General features: G+C 47.8%; 1 protein-coding gene across 17 annotated transcripts in view; it reads left to right on the top strand.

The window, feature by feature from the left end:
- Positions 1–13,366, top strand: part of fbrsl1 (fibrosin-like 1) — a 212,569-nt gene extending 199,203 nt beyond the window's left edge. For 6 of the 17 annotated variants that reach the window (XM_035530301.1, XM_035530314.1, XM_035530303.1 and 3 more), the window contains 13 exons: positions 73–436; positions 687–943; positions 2,514–2,770; positions 4,535–4,585; positions 4,777–4,872; positions 6,332–6,412; positions 6,659–6,688; positions 6,797–6,868; positions 7,098–7,230; positions 8,373–8,450; positions 9,442–9,525; positions 10,286–10,511; positions 10,973–13,366. In XM_035530301.1, coding sequence (XP_035386194.1) covers positions 73–436; positions 687–943; positions 2,514–2,770; positions 4,535–4,585; positions 4,777–4,872; positions 6,332–6,412; positions 6,659–6,688; positions 6,797–6,868; positions 7,098–7,230; positions 8,373–8,450; positions 9,442–9,525; positions 10,286–10,511; positions 10,973–12,266 — 3,023 coding nt within the window. In that variant the 3' untranslated portion in view covers positions 12,267–13,366. Of the gene's footprint in view, positions 1–72; positions 437–686; positions 944–2,196; positions 2,358–2,513; positions 2,771–4,534; positions 4,586–4,776; positions 4,873–6,331; positions 6,413–6,658; positions 6,689–6,796; positions 6,869–7,097; positions 7,231–8,372; positions 8,451–9,441; positions 9,526–10,285; positions 10,512–10,972 lie in introns of all 17 variants that reach the window. The other 11 variants (XM_035530319.1, XM_035530308.1, XM_035530304.1 and 8 more) reach the window with 10 other exon arrangements.
- Positions 13,367–26,923: the final 13,557 nt, after the last annotated feature.

Genomic DNA, 26,923 nt, shown 5'->3' with positions numbered 1-26,923 from the left:
CTCTCTCTCTCTCTCTCTCTCTCTCTCTCTCTCTCTCTCTCTCTCTCTCTCTCTCTCTCTCTCTCTCTCCAGGTGTGACGTCGAATGAGAGTCTCGACTCAAAGCTCTGCACTCCTGCTAAAGTCTCTGGTCTCCAGCGCAGTCAGGAACAGAGTAACAGTGTTTCCTTCGCCCTACCCATCCCGAGCCCCACCCCTGCATCGGCCCCTACGGGGTCTCCTGCCCCTGCTGCCACGGCAGCCCCCCCCCCCAGGCCACGCCCCAACTCTCCAACCCCACTCAGCATCAAGAAGGAAGCTGCACCCCCTAACCCCACCCCTCCCCTCCTAAGGAACCCATCACATCCACAGGAGCGCAGAGTCCCGCCCCCGAGCCACCACAGTCGACCAATCATCAGTCATCATCATCCATTGCCATACAGCCTTCACGACATCAGGTAAGCAGCTTTTCCGTTCACTCGCGTATCTGGAGAACAGGGAGTTCCTTAAAAATCTAGGCTCACATGGCAAGATGTGCTGAAGATTATTATTAGTATTAAAGCTGCACTCTGAATATATTTGTCCATTTTACTAGACGCAGTATAAAAAACATTACATATTGGTCCTGGTGTGACAGTTGATTTATTTACACGTTAAATCTATACCCGAGTCTAATTTTCTTCTCTCGCCCGTCATTTTGTCCTGCAGCAATAGCCCCGCCTCCCTCCCGCCCAAGCACCGCCTCCCCCCCTCCCCCCACCACCTCAGTGGCCTGCCCTCGCCAGGTCCCGCCCTCCCTCTGTCCGTGGCTGGGCTCTCCTCTCCTCACTGCTCCCTGCGTCCCCTGTCTCACCCTTCACGCCACCCGGCCATGTTCGCCACCCCTGCCACGCTGCCCCCCCCTGCCACGCTGCCTCCCAACAGCCTGGTGGTACCAGGACACCCAGCTGCTACGCCCTACCCAGGTAAGAGCGCCGTGGGGTCGCGGCGCGGGGTCGGCGTCGCCAGCCAGTGACCCGTGTTATAGTTTGATGTAAAAATCAGCCCATTCCATCTAACAGTAGTCAGCCACCCAACAGGAAGTCCTGTAATCGAAGTTCTCATTTGTGTATCATGGCCTCAGCCGTACTGCGGAGGTCAGTGTTCTGTAACAGCGCACCGGCCATCGTCACCGTCGTGGTGTTATTGAGCCGAGTGAATTAGCCGTTAAACACAGTGATTAGGTTGTTGCTATTCAGGAAGTGTCAACGGAATCAAATTAACTCCTTACTGGCTCTGGGGGAGCGCTCCCTCCCCAAACACTCGTGGGGAATTTAATCAAGATTAAAAATGGCTAAATGGAGAACAAACACAGCTAACCAGAAAGCAGAAAACATGAGTGTTAGAAGGTGTTTGATCAGTGATGCACACACAATAATGTGATGGTGTTGGGTGGTTTGGTTTGGTTTGGTTTGGTTTGGTTTTATTTTATTGTTAGTTTGTTTACAATTTTAGTAATATTTCCTGATAACACACAAGCCCTTGGTGTCTGTCCTGTTTTCAGCAAAGTGAAACAAAATTAGTGAAATTTAGCAGTTCTGTCCATAATTATTCCTGTGGAATAACGCTCCTCTAATCTTATATAATCTGGTAAGAAAAGAGTGTAATATCAGTTCTGTTTTATTGTTAATATCCAATCCTTTTAAAGATGGACCAAATTTGAAATGTAAATGTTAAAGTAATAACTCGTATAGAAATTACGTCAGGCTCCGTCTGCTGTTCGCCATTCTCTGGTAAGTAAATCTTGTTTGTGAACCACCCAGATAAAAATGTTACATTTATGTTTAAAACTCACCATTTAAGGTGCTTCCCTGAAAAAGACAAAAGAGCAAATGTATGACTAAAATAAGGAATATGAGGTGTTTTTGTTTGATTTTCTCTGCCACTGTGTAACGCTGGTAGCTTTATTCTTTATTCTGAAGTATCTTTTAAATGTACCTTTACCTTTTTGGTAAAGGTTGTCCCAAAGTTATTCAAAAAGTGTTCAAAAAACCTGTCTGCTCTTCTGAATTCTAGATATGATTATTTAATATTTAGACAGATGTTAACCCTGATTTTAAGAGAATTTTAATATTATCCGTATAGACTGAAGTTGTGTGTGTAAGCAGGAAGACATGGAGGTTAGGGAGGTTGTGTGTGTTTTCTGCTGAGGTGACTCTTGGTTCTCTCTTGTCTTCAGATACCAGCCTGTTGATATCATTCAACCAACCAATCATGTATTGCCAGCCTCATTCGGGGATTCTGATTGGCACATTGTCACAGGCAACTCTCTTACCGCCACCAATGAGTCCTCACGTAGAAAACCCTCACAGCTTGAGTTGGAGAAACAGAGAGAGCCAGGTGATTATTCTCTTTCTTCTCTTTCCGCTGTTGTGAAAACTCACTGGCCGCCCGTGCCTTTTGTTTTTCTTCCTATGCCCCACCCCCATATGCCCCGCCCCCTGTATGCCCCACCCTCTCCATTTCCCCCCTCCCTTCCGCTCTCCTCTCTTGCAGAGCATGACCTTCTCCGGCAGGAGCTGAACAACCGGTTCCTGGTTCAGAGTTCGGAGCGAGGTCGGGGGTCGGCGCCGGGGGCGACCGGCTCGCCGATGGCTCCCATGTCCCTGCTGAGGGCAGAGTTTCACCAACACCAGCACACGCACCAGCACACGCACCAGCACACCTTCACGCCTTTCCCCGCAGGCCTGCCCCCGGGCAGCCTGATTGGTCCGTCCCCGGCACCGCCCCTGGTGCGTACCGCAGCCAGAAATGTGAGGCTAAGTAAAATAAACAGAAAAACAAACAAACAAACAGATCAGGCAGAGCCCGTGAAAATGCCACACCCCTGCAGGGGGAGGAGTTACATGACCGTTAATTAGTTTTTACTAATTAATTAATTAATGACCTGGACTTATGAAGGGTCCTCTGGGTCAGCACTGATCCAGTACCTCATGTCTCCCGCAGGTGTTTAGTACAGTTCTCATATAAAGACACGCCCCCCCCGCCCCCCAAACCATAAACAGTGCCGTATCATGTCATGCCATATCATGTATCTGACTGTTATAATGTCAGTGTACCTAGATGAAAACACCAGACCAACTTTAGTGCTTATGTATGACTCTTAATGAGTATGACTCTTAACGAGTCAAACCCCCCCCCCCCGGGTCCAGGATGGAGGGAGGGTCCCTGCTCGTGAGGTCATGGTCGTGGGGTCACGGTCAAGAGATGAATGGCCTGACGTCAGTAGAGCTCGTTGGGATAATGGCTCCCACATGCCGAGAGGCCATTAGGAACACTGGTAGCTCATGTTCAGAAAATCAAGATCTCCAGAGTCCCGATAAATCAGTGAGGCATGGGAGGGGCACGCGACTGCGGTAACGGTCACACGAACGGGGTGTGTGCTGGGTTTAGCCCGTTATCCTGGAGAGATCCTCCCCTACTCGGGGTCACGTTCCTGCACGTGGTGCCAGTCCTCCTCCTATCAGAGCTGCGCTTGTCTGCCATACGTTAACAGACCGTCACAGAAAGTGAAGCTTTCGTTGGTCTCTGTTATAACGTGCCTTCCAAACACGTAGCACTGTCTGTGCAGATGTCCTGTCCTCTTTTGCGGTGTTCACGTGATCTGCGTTTTCTTCTCCAGCTACAGAGCTGTCATCGTTGTTGCTGTGTTGTCGAAGCGGGGCTGACGTCGCGGCTGTGGGGCATGCCATTACTCAGTCGCGGCTCCGCTCTGTCGTCGTCACGGCGACGGCCTCCAGCTAATCACTTTAATTAATGAAATTGTGAAGCTGTATTTGTTTCACGCCTCTAAGCAGCTGGCTTTTTCGAACAGCGACACAGAATCAATCTCTCTTAGCGAAGGAATGTCCATAATTGTGTAAAGATGAAATAGCGCATCTTAATTAGCAAAAGCTGTTGGTAATGACAGGCTGACGGAGCACCACCGGGGTCGCGGCCTGGTCAGGTCCTGTCGGAGACGTGCGTGTGTGCGTGTCCTGCTGGCATTTGAGAGGAGAGAATGGAGACTGTGGAGTCTTGACTGAGAGTACAGGTGTCATCGCTCAGACAGACAGAGGAGGTTAGAAATGGGATAACTTGATTTGACACGATTGGATTCACATTTCTTGCAAATCTCTAATCTAACAAACCCCTAACGAGGTCAGTTTCCTTTTCCACACACACACGCTGAGGTGCCGGTCTCTGTTATTATGGCATTCCTATCCCTGTATGTGCCGCACACGGGTTGGAACGCATTGCTGAAATGATCGGATCGTATCCACGACGTTACTGCACTGTCCGAATCGTATCACGTACGTGTTTCACAGATGCTTTACCTTCCAGAGGCCTTGTCCCGGCGTCCCGCGCTGTGTGACGTCCTTCCTTTGGACTTCAACTGCTTGTTGTTCTGCTTTCTTCTCCCAGTACAACTCTGGTTTTGGTGACACACGTCTGTGATGCTGATGCATTTCTTTCTCTCTCTCTCTCTCTCTCTCTCTCTCTCTCTCTCTCTCTCTCGCTCTCTCTCTCTCTCACAGTTCGACAAGTACACCCCAAAGCTGGACAATCCTTTCTTACGACAGTCGAGTGTAAGTGCAGACCAGGCCGATGCACAACAAGATCACGTGATACGACACGGCACACGTGATACCGCACTGCCCACGTTACACCGCATGCCACGTGCGACACCCCATGGCACGCGTGACACACCTTAGCAAGTGCTGGCGGCTGGTCGCCTGCAGGCCTGCGTCTGCTAACCTCTCTGTGTTTGTGGCTGCAGTTCTTCTCGTCGTACCCGGCGGCTGTGCCCGGCTTATCCCCACTGCTGCCGCACCCCGGACCCTTCAGCTCACTGCAGGGAGCCTTCCAGCCAAAGGTCACCCTCCCCCTACCACACAACACAGCATCTGCTTACTCGTTTTCATTCCGTGTACGTACACACAAGCTTGCAGCGTGAGGTGAAGCTTTCCACTGACTGCAAGGGGCAAATGTCACTCGGGACAAATGCCTGAAGTGGTGATGATGGCCCAGAGAGTGCCAGCGTGATGCCAGAGCTTAGAAACGTGTGCCCAGAGGTTAGAAACGTGTGCCCAGAGGTTAGAAACGTGTGCCCAGAGGGTGCCAGCGTGATGCCAGAGGTTAGAAACGTGTGCCCAGAGGTTAGAAACGTGTGCCCAGAGGTTAGAAACGTGTGCCCAGAGGTTAGAAACGTGTGCCCAGAGGTTAGAAACGTGAGCCCAGAGGTTAGAAACGTGCCCAGAGAGTGCCAGCGTGATGCCAGAGCTTAGAAACATGTGCCCAGAGGTTAGAAACGTGTGCCCAGAGGTTAGAAACGTGCCCAGAGAGTGCCAGCGTGATGCCAGAGGTTAGAAACGTGTGCCCAGAGGTTAGAAACGTGAGCCCAGAGGTTAGAAACGTGCCCAGAGAGTGCCAGCGTGATGCCAGAGCTTAGAAACGTGTGCCCAGAGGTTAGAAACGTGAGCCTAGAGGGTAGTGACATGACATTACAGGGTAGCAATGTGATGCTAGAGGGTAACTGCTCTAGACTGACCAGTGGGAAGATGCTTTGTGTGTGTGTGTGTGTGTGTGTGTGTGTGTGTGTGTGTGCGCATACATGCTTGTTTGTGTTTTGTGTGTGTGTGTTTGTACATGCGTGCTTTTGTGTGTGTATGTGTGCATGCATGCGTGTTTGTTTGTTTGTGTGGGTGTGAGAGTGTGTGTGTGTGTGTGTGTGTGTGTGTGCGCATACATGCTTGTTTGTGTTTTGTGTGTGTGTGTTTGTACATGCGTGCTTTTGTGTGTGTATGTGTGCATGCATGCGTGTTTGTTTGTTTGTGTGGGTGTGAGAGTGTGTGTGTGCGTGTGAGTGTGTGCGTGTGAGAGTGTGAGTGGGTGTGAGAGTGTGAGTGGGTGTGAGAGTGTGAGTGGGTGTGAGAGTGTGGGTGTTTGTGGGTGTGAGAGTGTGGGTGTGGGTGAGAGTGTGTAGCTCCTGGTGCTTCTCCCAGTCACTCTCACCCTCCTGTAAGACACTAATCAGATCTGGCTGACCATCACAGGGCTTCAAACTCCCAGCACGTCCAGAAGGGGCTCAGCTAGAAGAGAGACGGGAGGGGAGAGACGGGAGGGGAGAGACGGGAGGGGAGAGACGGGAGGGGAGAGACGGGAGGGGAGAGACGGAGGGGAGACAGGTGTTTTGGACTCCTCAGTAGTCTCGCTTCCTCTCGCTGCTGGTTCATCTCTTTCCTCTCTCCCTCTCTTCCTCCCATGTGTAGTAACTCTTTCAATCTTTCATTCATTCATTTTCTGCGTAGTAACTCATTCATTCGTCTCTCCAGGCATCAAACCCCATTGATGTAGCAACAAGACCAGGAGCAGCACATCACACACACAGCACACTCCTGCAAAAAGACCCACGCGTATGTAACACACACACACACACACACACAGACATATACACACACAACACTACCTCACACACATTCCTTTATGTCACACACGCAACATTCACAGCTCTGCTGATGCTAGACCGCCTGACCCTCAGTGTGAGCCGTAGTGCCCCCCCCTCCCCGGGTGCCCTGTCTCTGTTAGGGGGCAGTAACCGCACGCCGGCCTTGTTTGGCTGTTTTGTTTTGGATGACTGCTGTGTTCTGTCTTGTCTGCAGGTGCCAGACCCATTCAGGACGTCAGTGAGAGTAAGTTTGACAGTTCCATCTCTGTGACGAGCGTGATGTACATGTTCTGCCTCTCTCTTAACTCTGCCTCTCTACTGACTCTTTCCTCTGCTGCCTGCCGCTCCACAGAAGCCCGGAAAATGGTGTGCCGTGCATGTCCAAATCGCCTGGCAGATCTACCACCATCAGCAGAAGATGAAGGTGAGGATGAGGTGCTCCATCTCACACAAAGGCTGCTGCTCTCAAAGAGTGACTCCTCTGTACTCCTGGTGCACAGAGATCTGAGTCTGCACGTTAACATTCTGTAGCTCTACACTTCAGTCTCTGGTTTGTCATTGGGAGATGGTTTATGAAGTAACGTGTAAATTAGAATGTAGTTTTCTCTGGATCTTTGCCACTCATTATTGCCTCTCTCTCGTTTACTCTGCAGCAGATGCAGATGGACCCTCATAAACTGGACATGAATGGTAAACTGGACCTGTTCAGTAGGCCGCCAGCACCGGGAGTGTTTCCTGGGTTCCCCTACCCCCACGACCTGGCCCGGCCCCTCTTCTCATCCACAGGTGCAGGGACAGGGTGGCTTTGTGGGTTTCTGCTGACATGCATTAGTTAAAAACAAACTCATAAAGGGAAAGTGTTTCTCCCCAAGGACCTGCTTTATGCGTATTGCAAACATCTACAGTAATTTACTCAACATCTCTGCCCACATTTTAAAACATCTCTGCCCACACTCAGGAATTCAACTCCTAACCTTTGAGAATAGCCCAAATGCATTTGTGTGTGTGTGTGTGTGTGTGTGTGTGATCCCAATCGCCGGCGTGTCTGCCGTGGGTGTGAATACAGATTCTGCTACCCAAGCTAATTGACTGCTAGGCATTTCTTAAAGAGCATCATGAATGGGACTGCCTTTCAGGATGTAATTATGTCAGACTGCCCTTCAAGATCTAATTACCTCAGACTGCCCTTCAGGATATAACTACCTCAGACTGCCCTTCAGGATGTAACTACCTCAGACTTTGTTATAAAACAAGCTTATCATTGCCTTTTTTATTAATGATTCACACAAAGAAACAATAAATAGTTCAAATGGAAAACACGGGTATAGATTAAATCTAATAGATATAGATGATCTAATCTAATAAATATAGATTATCTGTAGATATAGATATCCAGGGTGCCAGCCCGTCGGGAGGAAAGCCAGTACAAGGCTGAGGAAATGTCAGGTGCTGAACTTTATATTCGTGTCGCCATTTAAATTTAAATAGCGCTTCTTGTGAACTGCTCTTTCTTTCGGAGAAACAGGAATGGGAACAGGCCAAGTTGGGATTAAATGTAGGTGTTGGTATAGAGAGAATTGTGGGTGCACAGTGTTTGTGTATTTATAGCAGGGCCATATGGGACAACATGGACTTAAATCACTATTGGGACAATCCTGAAATGTAGTTATCAATACATAATGATAATTCTCATGAGAAATTAAAAGAAGGCCAAACACTCATTTTATACGTTTTCCACCCTGAGCTCATGCCATTACATATTTTCTTAGAAAAATATAAAACACAAAAAATGATCTTATTTGTACATTTGAGCCCATATTCCACCATATTAACTGTTTCATATTGATTTTTTAAAAATGTAAATCAGACCTCATGTACAGCTGTGCTATTGGATAGTTTTTAATAATGCCCTTTCTCTCCTCCAATAGGATCTGGTCATCCAGCTGCCTCACCCTATGGCCCCGCCCCTCATCACAGTGGCTTCCTGCCAGCTCCTCATTTGGCAGGTAAGTGTGTGTCTGCCATTTCTACATGATGTCGTAACCGCTGGCCGGTCGCCTACAGCGCGCGATGGTGAACGGTCGCGTGGAAAAAGGTCCGCATTAGGACTGCCAGCTTCCAAGGGGCTGATGGACTTTAAAAAACCGTTCGGGGGGATCCCTTCTTGCTGTCCTCTAGGGGAAACGCTCCATAGAGAAAAGCTCTCCCTTTATCCCAGGAGACCCTGGAGGCTTTCTGAAGTGTCCTGAATGTGGCAGCCCAGTGAATGGGACTTTTTTTTACCTTGGGTTCCTCCTTTCTTTGGGCCTTGGTCTCCAGTTCAGCGGTCTGGGGGGATGATGAAGACTATTGTGCTTCCTCTGCGCTGCTTCTGTCAGACGCCATTGTCCGAGTACGCTGCCCAGCGAGGATTTCAGAGCGAGAATCCAAGTCGATCCAGTTTGAGTTTATAAACACCTGATGCTCTGGGGAAATAAAAGGGAATTGATGAAACTCTTCAAGGATTCAGTCAGAGGAGAAAAATTAAAAACTCAGGAAAAGACGACCACAATCTCCAAGCTGTGCTGTTTTTTTCTTGCCAAAGAAAGTTGTTATTTAAAACCATTATTTTAGAAGAACTGAACGGCTGAATGAATGGCTTGGACCTTATGTACAGTGTTCAAACCAGAGCACCAGTTCTGAAATTGTTTGCCAAGTGGCAGTCAGTGAATGAAACACGTGTGTCCAGACACATGTCTGTAGCTCGTTGGCTAGCTTTCACTTCACTGTGCCAGTCAGTGATGAACTAAAGGTTAGCAGTTATGTGCCATCGAAACCAAAGACGTATACCACGACCCCCAGAGACCCAGTGAGCCCTTAGCCACCTATAGCATACCACCGCTAAGTCCGACGTTAAAGCAGAGAGGGTAAGAGAGACAGAGAGAGACAGAGAGAGAGAAAAGCTGGTCGGATGGTCGGGCAACCCCTCATCTCTAATCCCTCTTTGGCATTTTGCAGATGCTTTCAGTCGCTCCAGTTCCTTTGGCGGCCTCACCAACCTCTCAGCCAGTGCCTTCGGCGGATTAGGGAACCCCGCCCTCGGTAAGCCCCGCCCCCAGCCCGCGAGTTGCAGCGGCTTAGCGCAGGACCACGGTGACAGGGCCAGCAGAGAGAGAGAGAGAGAGGGAGGGAGAGAGAGATTGAGTGAGAGAGAGAGAGAGAGAGAGAGAGGCACTTAGCTCTGCAACAAATGCCAAATAAGAGCCCAGGGAGGGGGACAGCAGGCGTTACAGCTTTAATCTTACAGCAGCGAATCTGCCAAATCGCCCTCCTGTGAAATCCCCCAGCCAGGCTGTTTACTGCTGTGCATACTTTAATTACACTCCACTGCTGTCAGTCATTTGCAGATATCTCTCTCTCTCTCTCTCTCTCTCTCTCTCTCTCTCTCTCTCTCTCTCTCTCTCTCTTCCTCCCCTTCCATTCCCCTCTCTCTCTCTCTCTCTCTCTCTCTCTCTCTCTCTCTCTCTCTCTCTCTCTCTCTCTCTCTCTCTCTCCTCTTCTCTTCTCTTGCTATTGCCAAACGGGGCTTCCTCTAGTGAGATCGATTGCACTAAAATAGAAACTTTGTACAGCGTGTGGGGCGGATGGCTCTGAAGAGACCGCGGAGCTGGAGGAGGAACGCCCCTAATCCCTGCCCCCAACCTCACCCCAGCGCGCACACACACACACACACACACACACACACACACACACCCTTAACTTTCCAGCTTGTACGAGCAGTGCCTCTGCAGACCTCCAGGTGAAGATAAAGCCCCCCACCTCTCCCACCCTGAAGCTGAACACGGATTTGTTCTCCACTCAGGTGCCGGCACTGTGTTCGGACCCAAAGAGGGCCCAGCTCTGCCCGGCTTTGGCAGTCCACACCACGACACGTGGAACCGGCTGCACCGCACACCTCCATCCTTCCCCACCCCCCCCCAGTGGCCCAAGACAGCCGAGGGCGAGCGGAGCGGCTCGGCTAACGGGCACGAGCGGGACCGGGAGAAGCGAGACGCATCTGTCGGGAAGGAGGAGAAAGACAAAGACAGGTTGGTGCTCAGGACGTTTTTAACCCTTTATGTTCACTGTAGTTTGATCAGTTCCTTCTTATCTTAAATTGTGAATATTTGGTAATTTAGTAATTTGGTCATTTGTTGCAAGTAGTTTAGTTTTCTACAGCCATTTTCACGCTTGTCTCAACACGACATCCACATTTTCTAAACCCTTAACACATTCCATATATCAGGAGATGTGTGTGAACTACACTGTCTGGATTCTACTTTGATCCAAAACGATTTCAGTCACTTCTTCCAAAATTCCTGAATCCCTGAGTGTTCACCACCAGTAGAAGTCTGAACATCTACAGCAAATACTGGAAACAACTTTAAACAACTGTAATGTTGATGTGTGTTAATTCAGTTCAGTCCAAGACACAGACAAACACACTCTCTCCCACTCTCTCTCTCTCTCTCTCTCTCTCTCTCTCTCTCTCTCTCTCTCTCTCTCTCAGGGATTCTCTGGATCGGAATCGTCACTCCAGTCGCTCCTCCCCTGCCTCCGCCCCTGTCAGCTACCAGATCAGCAGTCTGATTCGCTCCAGCAGCCAGAGTTCCGCCGACCTGGGCCGTAACCATGGCAGCGGAGACCGCGCTCGCTCGGAGCCTGACAAGGACTTCCTGGAGCGTCAGCGAGAGGTCGGTGTGATGGCGGACGTGAAGGTGAAGGAAAGTCGCTCCCCGGGGAAGGAGTGCAGTGAGCGCGGCACCTCCTCCGTGGACTCCTGCAAGCCGGCTCACCGTTCGCCCTCACCCTACTCCAAAACGCTCCTCTCCGAGACGAGCATCAAGAAAGGTGCCGTACTGCCCCTGCAGCAGATGAAGGATGGAGACCGGGACAGGAAGGACACCTCCTCGGGAGACATGGTCCACAAGGTGAAGAACAACATGAAGATCAAGGAGGAGCGTAAGGAGGAGCAGGAAGTCATGGTGGTGGGCTCGGAGCCCGCCCCTCAGCTGCAGGTCCCACCCCTCCCGCATCATGCTCCGCCCACGACCCATCAGCACGTGCCCGTAGCACAGCAGCCCCCGCCCCCGTCGCCAACGGCAACGCCCCTGCACGCCGTGCCCATCCCCCACTCGCTGCCCTTTTCCCATTTTCCCGCCGTGCACCAGATGGGCAGTCTGAACACGCTGGACCGCGTCCGCGCGGCGCCCTTCATGGGCGTCGGCCCGCTGGCGTCCGGCCGAGACCGCCTCCCCCATCCTGCCTTCTCCTGGGACCCCCTGCGCGAGGCCTACCGGAATCTGGACCTGCAGCGCCGGATGGACTTCCAGCTGCGCTCTGAGCCGGGACACCGCTTCCCGGGGCTCTACGACCCGGAGCGGGTGTACCGTGAGCGGGAGCCCCACGAGTATTCGCACCAGGAACACCTGCTGGAGGCACGGCGGGAACAGGAGCGGCTGCGGCAGCAGGCGGAGGAGAGAGAGCGCCTCCATCTACGCGAGGAGCTGGACCGGGCGCGCCTACACCAGCTCCACCAGTCCCCCATGGAGGGGCATTTGCCCCACATGCCGCCTTTCATGTCCCACCTGGGCGGGATGCCCTACCCGAGGCTCAGCCCGTCGGCAGGGCAGAGCGGCCTCCTGAACCGGACTCCGCCCACCTCCACGCTGAGTGCCCCTCCACCCCTGGTGCCTGCCGGTCCTGCCAGACCCACGTCACCAAGGCGGACTACGCCCATCACCACCCAGGACCCCCGGGAATATTCACCCTCACGCAACCCCAAAGAGGTGGAGGCCCGGTAACGACATCATCTCCACCCACCTTTGTGATCCTCCACCCACCCCCGACCTCCTGGACTGGGAGAGACAACATGCACTTATTTTCCCAGAGAATAAACAAGAAACTGAAATGTAGAATTTGTACAAAAGAGTTTGTACTTTGGCAAAAGCACATGGTTCCTATTTTATTTTATATCGACGTGGAAAAGAGCGAGAAAAATGTCCAGCAAATACGAAACGCTCACAACCCACACGAAATTTGCTATTAATATATTAATCCAGTACCTTCTGATTTTTTTTGTTTGTTTGTTTTTGTGTGACAAGTGAGATTCTGAAATGGGTTTGTACTTTTCCTATTGCGTTCCCACGTATACGTTTTATTTTTTAGGGTGTTTGAGTTGCGTTGGTCACATATGCCCTGTATTTATCCCGGTTTACTTCTGAACATGTTGTTAATGTTCACTGAATAAACTGGACGGCTGTTACTGTTCTGACGGTGTGTTTGCTCTATGGTACCTGGACATAGTGCTGACCGTGTACAACGTTACATTACCAGTTTTCTGTTTGCTTCTTTTGCCTTTGAGATATGCAGACAAATATGTATTACAATATTCCTGTTTGGTTTATGTAAGTTATTGTAAATATCTTGTTGATATTACTTGGAACAGAAATTACATTGTAAATTTATTAGACTTTTTAAATGTTTCTAGAATAAAGTGGAATCAGTCCCGTGGTTGAAAACCATGGCAACCGATCTGTCCAGTCAGAGGGCTTGTTTTTAAAAAGGGGCGTGGTCACAAGCAGATCGTCTGCCATCTATGCAAAGAGGAAATGGAAGGCTCTGATTGGACGATTACTTAAATGGAATATTGAAATGTGTTGTGTAGAGGGGGAACCTGGGTGGTTGTCGAACAGAAACCTTCCCTGTGAACTGTCCCAGTCCTGAGACAGAGAGAGGGACCTGCTGGTGAGAGACTGTCTCCGTCAACCTTGTGATGTTGTGTAGTTGTTTTTCTTAGACCCTTGTATACAAAACAAGTAGAGTTTTAGGCGTGAAAAAAAATGAAAATGAAACATTCATGGTTTAAAAATGTACGGAATAAAGGTTGGACCTTATATCTGCATAAGTGTCTCATGTTCACGGTTTGTCGTAGGTTACCTGTGAGGTGTAGGTCAAAGGTCAGGGTCTGGAGAGAGTTCCTCTGTTCCTCACATCTGTTCCTCACATGGGTTGTCTACGGCTTCGGGTGCTCCGTCATAAACGTTCCCCTATAAATCCAGACCGCCCTGTCCCTCCGGAAACATAGTAAACAAAGCCAGACTTCTTCCCGATCTCCAGTACCACCGTGGTAACGATCAGGGATGGGGGGTGGGGGCGGGGCTAATAGACCATTGATTTTGTGGGAAAGGGTCTTTGAGTGTTTGTGTTGCAGGTAACCGGTATTGACTGGGAGGCTAGTGTGGTATTGACCCGCGGTCTGGACTCATTACAGGGAGTGGCACTTCCAAACGGCCGTCGGCAGGAGAGAGGGATGAGAGAGAGAGAGGGATGAGGGAGGCTCTCCTGTCTCGTCTGTTTGGCTAACAACCCCAGAAGGTCTCACAGCATGACCAGGAGTTAACCTCTCCACTCCCCTATTGACCTGATATCTATCTCTATCTCTCTCTCTCTCTCTCTCTCTCTCTCTCTCTCTCTCTCTCTCCATCCCCCTCTCTCCCTCTCTCTCATCATCCTTTCTCCCTCCCTCTTTCTCCTCATCCCCACTCTCTCTCTCCCTCGGCGTCTGACCCTCCCTAACCAATCCCATCTGCTGTGCTGCGGCAGGTCCACATGTGGCTCCTCCTCTGTGCTCTGTAACGGTGTGGAGACAGTGTGTGGTCATTAGCAAGTGTTACTGAGAAGTGTTACGGGGAGACACACCCCTGACAGAGACACACCCCTCAGTATGCAAAGACACACTCCTGGTAGGGACATACCCAGCAGGTACGCCCCCTCTACTTGGCCAAAGCACTTTTGAACCCTTCCTCTCTGTGTAGTGATTAGGATGAGGAGTTCAGTCACCTGCCGAGAGGTGAAAATGAACATTGTCACTGTCTGATGTACAACTTTTGTTGTCAATAAAAAGCTTTTAAAAGGGGAAGTTGTGTTCTGCCCATCTGAAATGCAGACTGGCGCGCATTTAACTCACTAGTGAAGTTTATTGGTTGTTTATTAACATTAAGATTACGATAATTGAGCGCTGCTTCGCTGGTATGACAAGTGTGTTTGTTACATGCTTTACCTAGCAATGGGTTGCTTTTTTTTTTTTCCCTCTGAGCTTGGAACAAAACCAGACCAGATGATGAGTGACCGTCTCTCAGTTTCCTGTAGAAACTTAGAATGGGAATCATGAACTCCCTCTGTCAACCGGCACAGACGCTCACATCAGGCTGAAAACGGAACGTGCTCAGGAAGAGGCTTGTGCCACTAGCGCTCCCGTTCCTCTGATCTGAGATCAGTGTGGAACAGGAAGACTGGTAATGGGACTGGGGTTTCTCTGATAGCGTTTGAATTGCGGTGGACACTGCTGAGATGAGTCATCTACAGGAGTGATGCTGTTCCGAGAAAGCCATTACATACACTGTCTTCCTCTCTCGCGCTCTCTCTCTCTCGCTCTCTCTCTCGCTCTCTCTCTCTTTCTCTCGTATCTCAGTGGAGTTCAACTCTTAAAATTCACTTACTGGATTTCCTCATATATTCAAAACACAGCAGGCCACCGATGCATTAAAAACACCACACACTTCACACAACAGATAATTGAGTTACATCATTATTAGTATTTTTTGACAAATATGTCTCACCCTGTCTCACCCTTCCAGTGGGTGGTCTTTTCCTCACACTCATACCTTCTCCAGAGACCTGGGCATTTGAAGGTGGGATTTTTGCTGTTCCCAAGATGGCACTCTTCTGGACTAAGATCTTTTTGGCATCTCCTCTATCTTAGGACCCCTGCCCCATGTGCCACAACCTTGTTAACTTTACACTTTCTCTCCATTTGCACTCTGTCTGGGTGGGTTACCACTGCGTGGTCATCTGTCCGGATCTTGTTTATCTGTCAGGAATATGTGTGTATTATAGTATAGGAGTCTAAATATTTACTATGATAATCTGATTATATATACAAATCTCTTTATAGTGATGTTACTATGGCCAAATGTTTTGGTGGTTGAGTTCATGTAGTGCAGAAGAGGAGTAGGGAGGAGGGGAGAGGGGAGGAAGGAATCAGGGATTCAGCTATCACCATGGGAGCTGAAGGTAACAGAAAGAACATTAAAGTAAGAAAGATTCCTTTTCTCACACACACACACTCCACCACCATCCTTAGCTTTTTAATTGGCTACATTATTTTCTTTTTGGTTTTAGATGGCTAAAATGTCTAATGACTGTTATCACAGCATGATGTCGAGGGTTTGTCTTATTTTTACACTCGTTCTCCTATTGCGTTAACAAAACACACCAACCTGCATGAACCAAGGAAGGTGAGAATGCTGAGCTGTATCATCAGGAGCAGAGGTGGGGGTATGTTTCTGGGCAGGCCTGAAGAGAAGCCTCACACATGATTGGCACGGGGCACTCAGTCAGTGCTCCTCTGTCCTGTTAAAACGGATGGCAGTGGAATGGTAGGCGGGGCCTGCTCTTGCCCCGCCCCCTGTACTCAGTGCTGCAGAGGAGAAAAAGAAAAGAAAAAATTATCACAGACCATCATGTTTTCCAAACGGAGAGAGAGAGCGAGCGAGGAATAAACCAGGATGAGCCGGACCACCAGGTAATGATTTTCCCTTTCTTCATGGCTCAGACATATTCTCCTTCTCCCTCTCTCTCTATCCCTCCCTCCCTCCCTCTCTTTTTCATTGCACACAAAAGCCATATAAAAGGTGTGTAACATTTGTGCAGCTGGGTTCATCTGGCACTGACCTCACTGGTGGTACGGTGTTACCAGGGAGGGCCACGGCCTCGGATCAGCGCCCCAGAGCGCCTGCGGCTGGCGGGAGAAAGCTGGTCCTGGGCCCCCCGCCGCTGCACGGACCAGAGCGAGCGAGGGAGGGAGACAGACAGATCCAGCATTATAGCCATCTGGTGACAGGCCAGTTTGAGAGACTGAGCCAATTGTGGATCGTGTCCCAGTGTGAGAGTCCCTCTGTTCGCGAGCTTGGCAAGAGCACCGTGGGCATCGGTGCTGACGTCCTCACCCTCTCCGGAGTTCGGAAGTGGGAGTTTTCTCATCAAACAGTGAAATTCTGATTTTTTTTTTTCTAGCCAGTAATGTGTGAAATCGATAAACAGTCATACTGTTTGACTCGCACCAACACATGACCGTCTGTTCATGCGCTTGGCTGGCGGCTTTGTCTCCAAACGGAGGTGATAATTTTAGAAGTGGTGTTGAATTCACAGGACAGTCTGTCTGTAGGTTGCTAACCCTCTGACGGTAAATTGTTTATTCAATAAGTGGGTGAGAAAGCTAAATATAAATTCAAAAGTATTAAATATAAATAAAGAAACTAATTAAAAACTAAATATGAATTACGACATCCTGGCAATACAGACTATTTAAAGAAAAATACTGAAATTTAAACTGGATCTGCAAAAATATCCATGCCTACATGTATTTTATTTTAACCTATAGTGTTCTTTTCTTTTCAAGTGTTCAATTATTTTAGATTCATACATAAGCAGAGTTTTTTGTCTTCTGTGGAGAGTTAAATTACGTTTGCACAGCTCGGAGAATTCAGCTATTAACGGCACCGGCCGGGTCACTCATGGACAGAGACCTCTGATAACATTATCTCACTGCAAATCATGGAGGCTCCTGTGTGATGGGGTTTTCGGGAAATGGGCTTTCAGGTGAAGCCATCTACTCCGTTTAGAAGATCGGGTGTCGTTGACACTGAGCAAGCAGGACGCACCTGAAAACGGAGATGACAGCAGAACAGCAGGCTTGGGCAGGTGGCGCGACCCCCGCGGTCTGCGTTACTCTGCCGAGCACGTTGGCGTCGTAGTGCCGTGTCTGTAACGTAGTTTTATTTGCAGTGTATTCACACGCCTGAACCTTCGCCAGAGCTGCTCTGTCGAGGGGCGGTGCAGCTGTGCAGCACGTAAACACCCCCCTGGACTGTGGGAGGGCCGGCGCCACATTCTCAGCATTCGGGCCGACTGATCGCACATGACTTTGTTCAGAAAATGCGTTGAATTAAATCCACTCCATTTAAGAAGCGTTATCTGTGCAGTGGTCTGGCTGCACTAAATAGGAAAATCCCACTCAGCCGCGGCCCGGTACCAGGGCTTCTGTCTGATACGCCTCTGTTCACGAGTGGCATATCTTAGGGGCTGTTTGGAGAGCAGCTCACGTGAGGCTGTGGAGGCACCGGCAGGACGGCAGCAAAAACCCTCCATGCGTCGCTCACGCAGGCGTTTCCAGTTCAATCCACGTCCGTGTCATCCAACGTATAAATAAAACAGACAAATCAGAAAACTACTTACTTGCAAAGCATTCTCACAGAGAGTAATTATTCAAACATATCGCACAAACACACAGTACATCTAACAACAGGTGTTAAGAAATAACCTAATTAACTCCTTCACTGACACGTTAGCCAGCGCACTAGCATATATAATAAGTTATAACATAAAGCATCACATAGCATCATAAAACATAAAACAGATAAACGTCCCTACCTCATTGGTGGCATTCACTCAAAAGGAAAGCGCAGGCTCTGCAGATCTTCAAAACCAGATTTAAACGTGGAAACAGCTCTGTCCCACCCGGCAACACACAGCGCGTCCCCGGTAATAATGACCTGATGACAACATGGAACAATTCCTCTACAACACTAGACATGTCTTCCTCCTATGAACATGTTCCTAAAGTATGTTAATCAACTGACAAATAATTATTTTTATTAACATAGAGATTATAATTAAATTTAACTCAACAACAAAGAAAGGCTTAACTTTATAACTGACTGTGTTGGCAGTTACACACTAAGATAAATACATGCTCTGAGGCCTAAACACTGATGCTGAGGCCTAAACATTCACACTAAGGTCTAAACACTCACACAAAGGTCTAAACACTCTCTCTGAGGCCTAAACACTCATGCTGAGGCCAGGCTCAAAATGGCACATGCGGGATCACAGTCTGGCAGGTCTTAGCACACGCGGGTCTGGTTTTGCTCTCATTCTGACTGCAGACGTGAGGCTCTTGGGCTCCTGTGTGAGTTACACAGTGTCTCAGTCATCAGACTCCAGCTGCTGTTGACACGTAGCTATTTAACACATCAAAACAAGAAGTGCTCTTATCACGGCCCGCCTCTCCTCGGCTGTTACCAGGTCGCCTAAGAATGCGTCTTATCTGCCGCGCTGCTCGTTGAATTTAGTCATGGTGTGTGTGTGTGTGGGGGGGGGGGGTTGGAACCGTATCTGAAAGGTCAGATTAACATGAGCCGCTGTTTTTGGACAGCTATACAAATCACACCAAGGCCTGGCTGTACAATGTTAATTAAAATTACATCTGCACTCTTTGTTTGTAAACTGGGGTGCTTTCTCGCCAGACCCAGCATGGTTCAGGGTTAATATGAATATGTCAACAGAAGCCGAGTTTTAATACCGTGTATGAAAACAGTGCCGGCCTGGACTCAAATTTAGGTCACGCCCATTATGTCTAAATTTTATTTAAACTGTGGATTCTCCATTGATCACCATTTTGTTAAACAGAGCCATGCTTAACCTGTCTGGATCCCCAAATCTTCTGGGCTGAGAGGAGGCTTGGCCTCAGAGAGCTTGACCACAATTTAGAAGATTCTGGACTCATGCCAAGAGGTTAAAGCATTCAGTGTGACCTTCAACACACTAACCCTCTCAGTAGTTTTTCTGTGTGTGTGTTGGGGGTGGGGGACACGGCATATATTAAACTATGTTAATCAGTCGACGGATGCATTCTTTAAAATCCTAATGAAAAATATCATTGACAAAATCCGTATTGAACAAAAGGTCTGTGGAGAATTAAATCGCCCCATGCTGTATTTTGTAAATCTCACATCTGAAATCCAATCCGAGCTAGTTTAGCACTGACACGAAGTAGCAGTGCACGTTTTAGCCGGCGTGGCTGCCAGCCGCCCAGCGCCGGGTTCTTGTTTTTCGCCTCGTTATTTCCTTCCCTCTGAAGCAGGCCGAACCAGGCTGTGTGCAATCATAACCTGTTCTCGTCCCAGCAGAACGCCTGTTGTTGTCGCCAAATGGCTTCTAATGAAAAGTTTAAGAGTGGCATAATTACATATTATGGGGGGGGATTATGAAAGCCAATATTACAATGAAAGTCATTTTATTTGCTTGTAATCTCCCGTCACCCAGTCTAATAGGCGTGTTCAAAAGGGCAGGCAGCCTTTGAACATCGCCGCGTGCCTAAACGAGACGGCATGGGCCGCCGCCGCCGCCGCGCGCTTCTGTTCTGTCTCTTTGATTTTTGCAGCGCACGGGGCGTGAGAGACTGTCAGGGAGGCACGAGGGATTTGTTAGGCTGTGATCACGGAGACTCTCTGACAAATGAGTGAATCTGGCAGAACTGTTGGAGGCAGCACTCCCCTCTACCTCGCGGAGCATGATGATGAGAGGCTCGCGAGGCCGAACCGACGAACTCCGGTGGCTGGAGGGTCCTCCCGCGCGGCGCACGCGGCAGTGCAAAACAACAAAAAAACAAAAACAATGAGTCGTGCAAAATATGGAATTTTCCACGGAAATAATCTTTTGATACTTTTTGTACGGAAATACAGCTGCAATGCCTTTCTCCTGCCGTTGCTGCATAAAATAGCGCTTGGAAAAAGGCCACTTGAATGACTCTAGGCGTTAGGTTGCTGCGGGAGTAATCTGGCCTGTATCTACGGTACATGGCGCTTATTGTAGCCCTAATAGGCCTGCAGTGGAATCGGGAACGGAGCTCTATTTTCCGTATTAAAATGAGTGAAACGTGACGTGTGCCGCCCCTTCCTTCCCGCCGCGAACGCTCACCATCACACCCAGTTAACACACTACCTCTAAGCGAGCCGCGTTGGCCCCGGAGAAAACCGCATGCTTTTTCCTAAAGAACAACAGCTACCCCTAGTGGCGAGTTTAGGAGTAACCCTACGTTAGCGGTGCTTCTTATTGTCACGGTGATGGTAACGAGCACCGTTCAGCGTGGCCCAGTTCCAAGGGTGCTCCGCGATAAGATCAGGGTCTCGTGTAGTTTTAGTGTGGAAATTATGGGTAGCGCGTAGTGTGAAATGCAGTAGAAAAAAGAAAGACATGCGCGAAAACAGCAAACTCCCTGGCGCATGCATTTCACGGCCCCGGAGCCCCGTGCGCGGCACCCTTTGCGGTAGCTATCGTGGGAACCGCACTGGCGCATGCAGCGATGTGGACACTTTCCGTTCATGCTGTGGTTTATGTTATGCATCTATAATTCACGATCGGGTCCTTCAGTTTGAGGATATTCCCCCAGCTGCCAGCCTATTGATCTGTGACCCTTATTCACGTGTCTCATCCATAGCATACCTGTGGAAAACACAAAAGTAATTCCATTCACACACACACACACACACACACACACACACACACACACACACACACACACACACACACACACACACACACCCCTCTGTCTGAAATGTACTCTGGAAACCTCATGTACTTCACTGCAAATTTGACGTTTTAGAGATATTCAAAATTAGTGTACAAGTTTTCAAGTACACAAGGTTTCAGAGAAACAGGATGTTTCAGGCAGAGGTCCTTCATTAGCTGTGTGAGCAAAGTGCTTTTGAATTAGTAGTAGGAGCCAGTTTATATATGAAAGAGTAGATGTTTAAATCATAGCATTCATTCCATGGGGTCTAAAGAGTGTAGATCAGGTCTTTTTTGTTTGTTTTTTTTTTCACTTCATTGCTGCCATAGCAACAACTGGCAATGCAAACAGATATATCATTACTGCAGTGTCCATTAGTACTAAAATGCCTGGACACTGGAAATGACAAACCCTTAATCCTGTTGGTCTGAAGGTGTTCAACACATCAATCAGCCTCCTCTGCATTCCTTTATCAGGACAGGCCCATCCGGTGTGTGTGTGTGAGTCAGGTATAGGGAACTCTGTGTGTGCATGTATACACTGATCAAGCACAACATTATGTCTAAAACATAAATGTCTAAACCCACTGACAGGTGAAGGTGAGCAACATCAATGACCTTGTTACCGTGGCAATTGTTAAGGTGAGGGATCTATTAGACAGGAAGTGAACAGTCAGTTCTTGATGTTCATGCGTAAATATCTGAGTGACTTTGGTTAGGACCAAACTGTGATGGCTAGACAATTGTGTCTCTCCAGACCAGCAGGTCCTGTGGGGGGTTTCTGGTGTGCAGTGGTTAGTACCTACCAACATTAGTCTAAGGGGAGACCACCAGTACACCAGTGACCGGGTCGGTGGGACGGCTCACTGAAGCCTGTCTGTTATGATGTGTGTGTGTGTGTGTGAGTACTGACTTATGGCTGGTATATGTGTATGCTGGGTCAGCGTTTAACTTGAAACTTTACATCTTTGTGAGATTAAAAACTTGACTCTGTTGACGTATTCATTTATCAGATCTCTTTCTAGCACCTGTTAATTAGCTCTTTGTGGGTGTGGACACGGTAGCAGGAGAAGCAACCGCGTTAGTGTAGCTTACGTTACTACAGTGTCCAGTCAGTAATCACAAAGTGACCAACAGTTCCCTGAACTCTCCAGTTCTTTGCAGAATGTTGATGTGTCCTGAATGGCAACACACAGCCTATGAAGTCACCAGAAAAATACTTTTAAAAGAATGCAGGAACTGGAAGTGAGCTTTCTCTTTTTACTTTACTGAACGTGTCCAGAGCATTTAGTGACAGTGAGCTAACAGGTTTAGTTCAGTGCACACGGAACAGAATGTGACTCACTAAGAGCCCAAACAAAGTGGGTTTATTTTCACGTGTGCTCCAGTGGTGGTTTTACGGGTGGTTTACAGCAAAAATGTATTTTTACGTGAACGGCATCACATACAAACATGTACAATCACGCAAAACAAACAAACCAATTAAGTTAGTATTGTGAGCACAACAAAAGAACAGCATAATAAGAAAAAATATCATAAAACCCAAATGACATTGTTCACCAGGGCTGAACTGTGTGTACTGGTTTTACATTTTACATTTACATTTACATTTACATTTACATTTACGGTATTTAGCAGACGCTCATATCCAGAGCGACTTACAAAAATGCTTTGTCATTTACTCATAGAATATATCCAAGTACAGTATAGTAGGTTAGAATTAAACATACCAATGAACTAGAATACTGTAGAATACAGGGATGAATGCTGATACCTAGAAGTGCAAAATACATAAGGTCTATCTTAAACAATGATAAGTGCTATAAACAATAAGTGCTAGAGTTTGTTAAAAAGCATAAATAATACAACTACAATAGGTATTAATTTAATCAGTCAATATGGGAGCAGTGTCAGTTGTCCTTTAAATATTCTGCACATAGATGTGTCTTCAGTCAGCATTTGAAGACTGTAAGGGACTCTGCTGTCCAGACAGGAAGCGGGAATTCATTCTACCATCTTGGAGCCAGGACAGAAAATAGTCTCCATGCTTGTCATCCACGAGACCTGAAGCAAGGTATTTCAAGCCAAGCCGTACTTGAGGTTCGAAGTACTTGAGGTACAGATTGGGTTTTGACCAATGTATGACCTCATGTATGAAGGGGCTGGTCCATTTTTGGATTTGTAGGCAAGCATCGAGGTTTTAAATCTGATGTGTGTAGCTACAGGGAGCCAATGAAGGGCACGCAGCAGTGGAGTAACGTGTGAACTTCGGAAGATTGAAGACCAGTCGTGCTGCTGCATTCTGGACAAGTTGTAGAGGTTTGATGGCTCTTAGAGGAAGACCAGCAAGTAGCGAGTTGCAGTAGTCTAGCTTTGAGATCACAAGAGACTGCACAAGCACCTGGGTAGCTTCCTGCAAAAGAAAGGGTCGAATCCTTCGTATGTTACAAAGGAGAAATCTGCAAGACCGGGTTAGATTAGAAACATGAGTTGAAACTGATAACTGGTTGTCCAAAGTTACGCCCAGGCAACGGGCAGCTTCGGATGGTGATACCAGGGAGTTCTCAAAGGAAACAGTGAGGTCATGGTAAGGGTTGGGAGTACCTGGGATGAACAGAAGCTCAGTTTTACTGGGGTTGAGCTTCAAGTGGTGGGCTGTCATCCATGACACAATGTCAGTCAAGCATGCTGAGATACGTCTGGAGACCTGCATGTCAGAGGATGGAAAAGAAGAAATAATTGAGTGTCACCAGCATAGCAGTGGTAGGAGAAACCATGAGAAGATATTACATCACCAAGAGAACGAGTATACAAAGAGAAGAGAAGGGGGTCTAATACTGAGCCTTGTGGAACACCAGTGGAGAGTCTGCATGGATTGGATGTGGATCCTCTCCATGTCACCTGATAGGACCGTCCCTCCAGATAGGACTGAAACCATCTCCAAGCAGAGCCAGTCACACCAAGCCTGGAGAGAACAAAGAGAAGAATGTTGTGGTTCACTGTGTCAAAGGCAGCTGAAAGGTCTAGAAGAATCAAAACAGATGACTGTTTGGCAGCTTTAGCGGCATGAAGTTTCTCAGTCACCCCTATGAGGGCCGTTTCTGTAGAATGTGCCGGTTTGTAGCCAAACTGATTGGGATCATGCAGCTGGTTCTGGGTGTGAAAAAGAGAGAATTGATTATAAACTGCTCGCTCAAGGGCTTTTGGGAGGAAAGAGAGAAGTGATACCGGTCTGTAGTTGGTAACGCTGGAGCTGTCAAGTGTGGCCTTCTTGAGGATTGGTACCACCCTGGCGGTTTTCAATGCAGTAGGCACGTATCCAGAAGATAAGGAGTTGTTGTTGATGACAGAGATGAAAGGAAGCAGATCTCTTGCGATTGTCTGGAACAGAGCGGAAGGAATTGGATCCAGCGGACATGTAGTCAGATTGCTGGAAGTCAAGAGTTGAATAATTTCATTTGTGGAGAGAGGAAAGAAGTGAGAGAGTTGGATGTTGGGGAATGCACGTTGGTTGGAGCGGTGGGAACAGAGGAAAAGGACTGGTGGATTGCTGCAACCTTCTCCTCAAAGAAGGTGATAAAATCCTCCAGAGTAAGAGATGAGGAAGGAGGGGGAGGGAGAGGATTAAGGAGAGAAGAAAAAATAGTGAAGAGGTTGCGTGGATCAGATGATGATGATTCGAATTTAGGATGTAGTAGGATGACTTTGCAGATGTTACTTCCAGTGAGAACTTGGAAAGGAGAGACTGGTATGAGCTAAGGTCTGAATCTACGTGAGATTTCCTCCACCGCCTCTCTGCAGTCATTAGTTCTCTCCTGTGGCAGCGAAGTGTTTCTGTTAGCCAGGGGGCAGGTGGGGAGGACTCAGCAGGTCTAGAGGAGAGAGGGCACAGAAGATTCATTGATGAGGAGAGTGTAGAAAGTATTTGTAACTGTATCCAAAGAGAGAGAAGACAGAGAGTCAGGGTGAGGAAATAGTAGAAGTAAGGGAAGAGGGAGTTATGGAATGCAGATTGCGATGGAGGGAGGAGGAACATGTTGGAGAGGACTGGATGGAAAGAGAAGGAAGGGAGAGAGAGAAGGAGAGACAGTGATGGTCCGAGAGCTGGAGGGGGGTGACTGCGATGTCTGATGTTGTGGTGGTGTGGGTGAAGATCAGGTCCAGAACATTGCCCACTTTGTGAGTCGGAGGAGAGCGGTTGAGGGTGAGGTCAAATGCTGTCAACAGTGGAATGATGCAGGAGGAATGCAGCTTGTCTGATGGAAGGTTGAAGTCTCCAAGGAGAATGAGTGGATTTCCTTCAATGGGGAAATGACTCAGAAGGATGTCGAGCTCATCAATGGTTTTATTGTACTTGTTGAATTGGCATTTACTAGTTGTACTCTGTGTAGTGATTTTATTGTACTGGTTATACTGTGTGTACTGGTTTTATTGTACTCATTGTACTGGCATTTACTGGTTATACTGTGTCATCAAATGTATTTCTATAGCATTTTTACACACAAAGCAGCTTTACAAATGTTCGAGTCTAAGCCCCCAGAGAGCAAGCCAAGGGCGACAGTGGTGAGGAAAAACTCCCTGGAGCACGAGGAAGAAACCTGGAGAGGAACTGAGACTCAAAGGGGGGGGCGTCCTCCTCTGGCCGAGTCAAAAAACCAAAACGTATGTGAATTTGAGAATTTGCTCTCTCCACATGGCCTGGTACAGTCCACCCCGATGTCTATGCGTTCGCCTTAATCCTTCCAGCTACAGCAAAACATGCAAAATATTAGCAGCTTCTCTCCAGTCATATTCATTTACAGTTGCTATCACCATTCACAAAAATATTTTCCAGCTTGCTAGACCATCTTGCAGGTGTTAAATTACATTCTTGTTTTTTGCACCGATACGTAGAAATGGCTTAAATTTGCATATCCATTAAGGAACCTGCAAATCAGACAAGATGTGCTGACAAAACATAACAAACAGAACAAAGCTGCTGTTTTTCTCACTTGAAACTTGTGATTTTCTGGGGCCAATTTTTCAAAAGAAAATCAGCAGGATTAAAACAATCAGAAAATCACATTTTAAAAACAGATCTCAACATTTCTGGACCTGATTATTTCAACGTGTTTTGTAATCCAACATTGAATTCGGATTAAATGCCACATTTAGGTTTTTCAAAACCAAGAGCTAAAATCTAGATCAATTTAATACAAAAAAGTGGATCTGTTATGTTGAATCTACATAGCAAGGTGGATTTGGGGTGGACGACCAGCAAATGTTTTACAGAAATAACATAAAAGCCCACTTAGAGTAATGCACACAGTAAAACATGATTGTGAAGTTATATATTCATCAGCAGGTTAAACCCAGAAAAGGAACTGATATCTGCTCAGCAGGTTGCAGCCTATCCAATGCAAATATATACAAATCCATACTGATGTGGCTAATATGGATCTTCACTGGATACATCAGTGTTTTTTGTACAGCTGGGACTTCATTTTTTTAAATGACGGATTATTTTTGTTTTTCTGCACAACCCTTAATGAAATGAAATTTTTCAGTATATGTGGCCCTGTGGCAGATAGTGTGTGTTTCTCAAGGACAGAGTGGGAGTCGCTTGCAAGTTTAAAGCAGAAAAAAGTTTATAGTGACACGGAACTCCAGAGTCAGCATTAATAACCATATGAGGATCAATAACAGAGAAGACCAAATCAAAACAGGGAGAGCCGTGACTACTCCACCAAGGAGACAGGCTCATACACACAGTGAACCAAAAGCAGAGCCAACCCATGAGGCCTTTTATAGGGAACTAGATTACAGGTTAGCTAGGAACAGTGCTTTACAACTCTAGAAAAACCCTAGAGAATTCTGGGGAACATAGTCCTTTACTGACTGTGCAGGAATGAAGGGCGTTTTTTCAAACTTCTGTTCATTTTCTAGAATTAATGGAATGCTCCGTGGAATCGGGCTGTCTCTTTAGTGAGAGCATTCATTTGTTACTGCATGCGTGTTAGTCAAATTTGTTGAGTTTGTTGTGTATGCTTGCAGAACCGTGCAAATTTGG

Source organism: Electrophorus electricus, chromosome 9, assembly GCF_013358815.1.
Source record: "Electrophorus electricus isolate fEleEle1 chromosome 9, fEleEle1.pri, whole genome shotgun sequence".
In the NCBI taxonomy this organism is placed as follows: Eukaryota; Metazoa; Chordata; class Actinopteri; order Gymnotiformes; family Gymnotidae; genus Electrophorus; species Electrophorus electricus.
The sequence above is the reverse complement of the archived record's forward strand: the minus strand, read 5'-3'. Positions and strand labels throughout refer to the sequence as shown.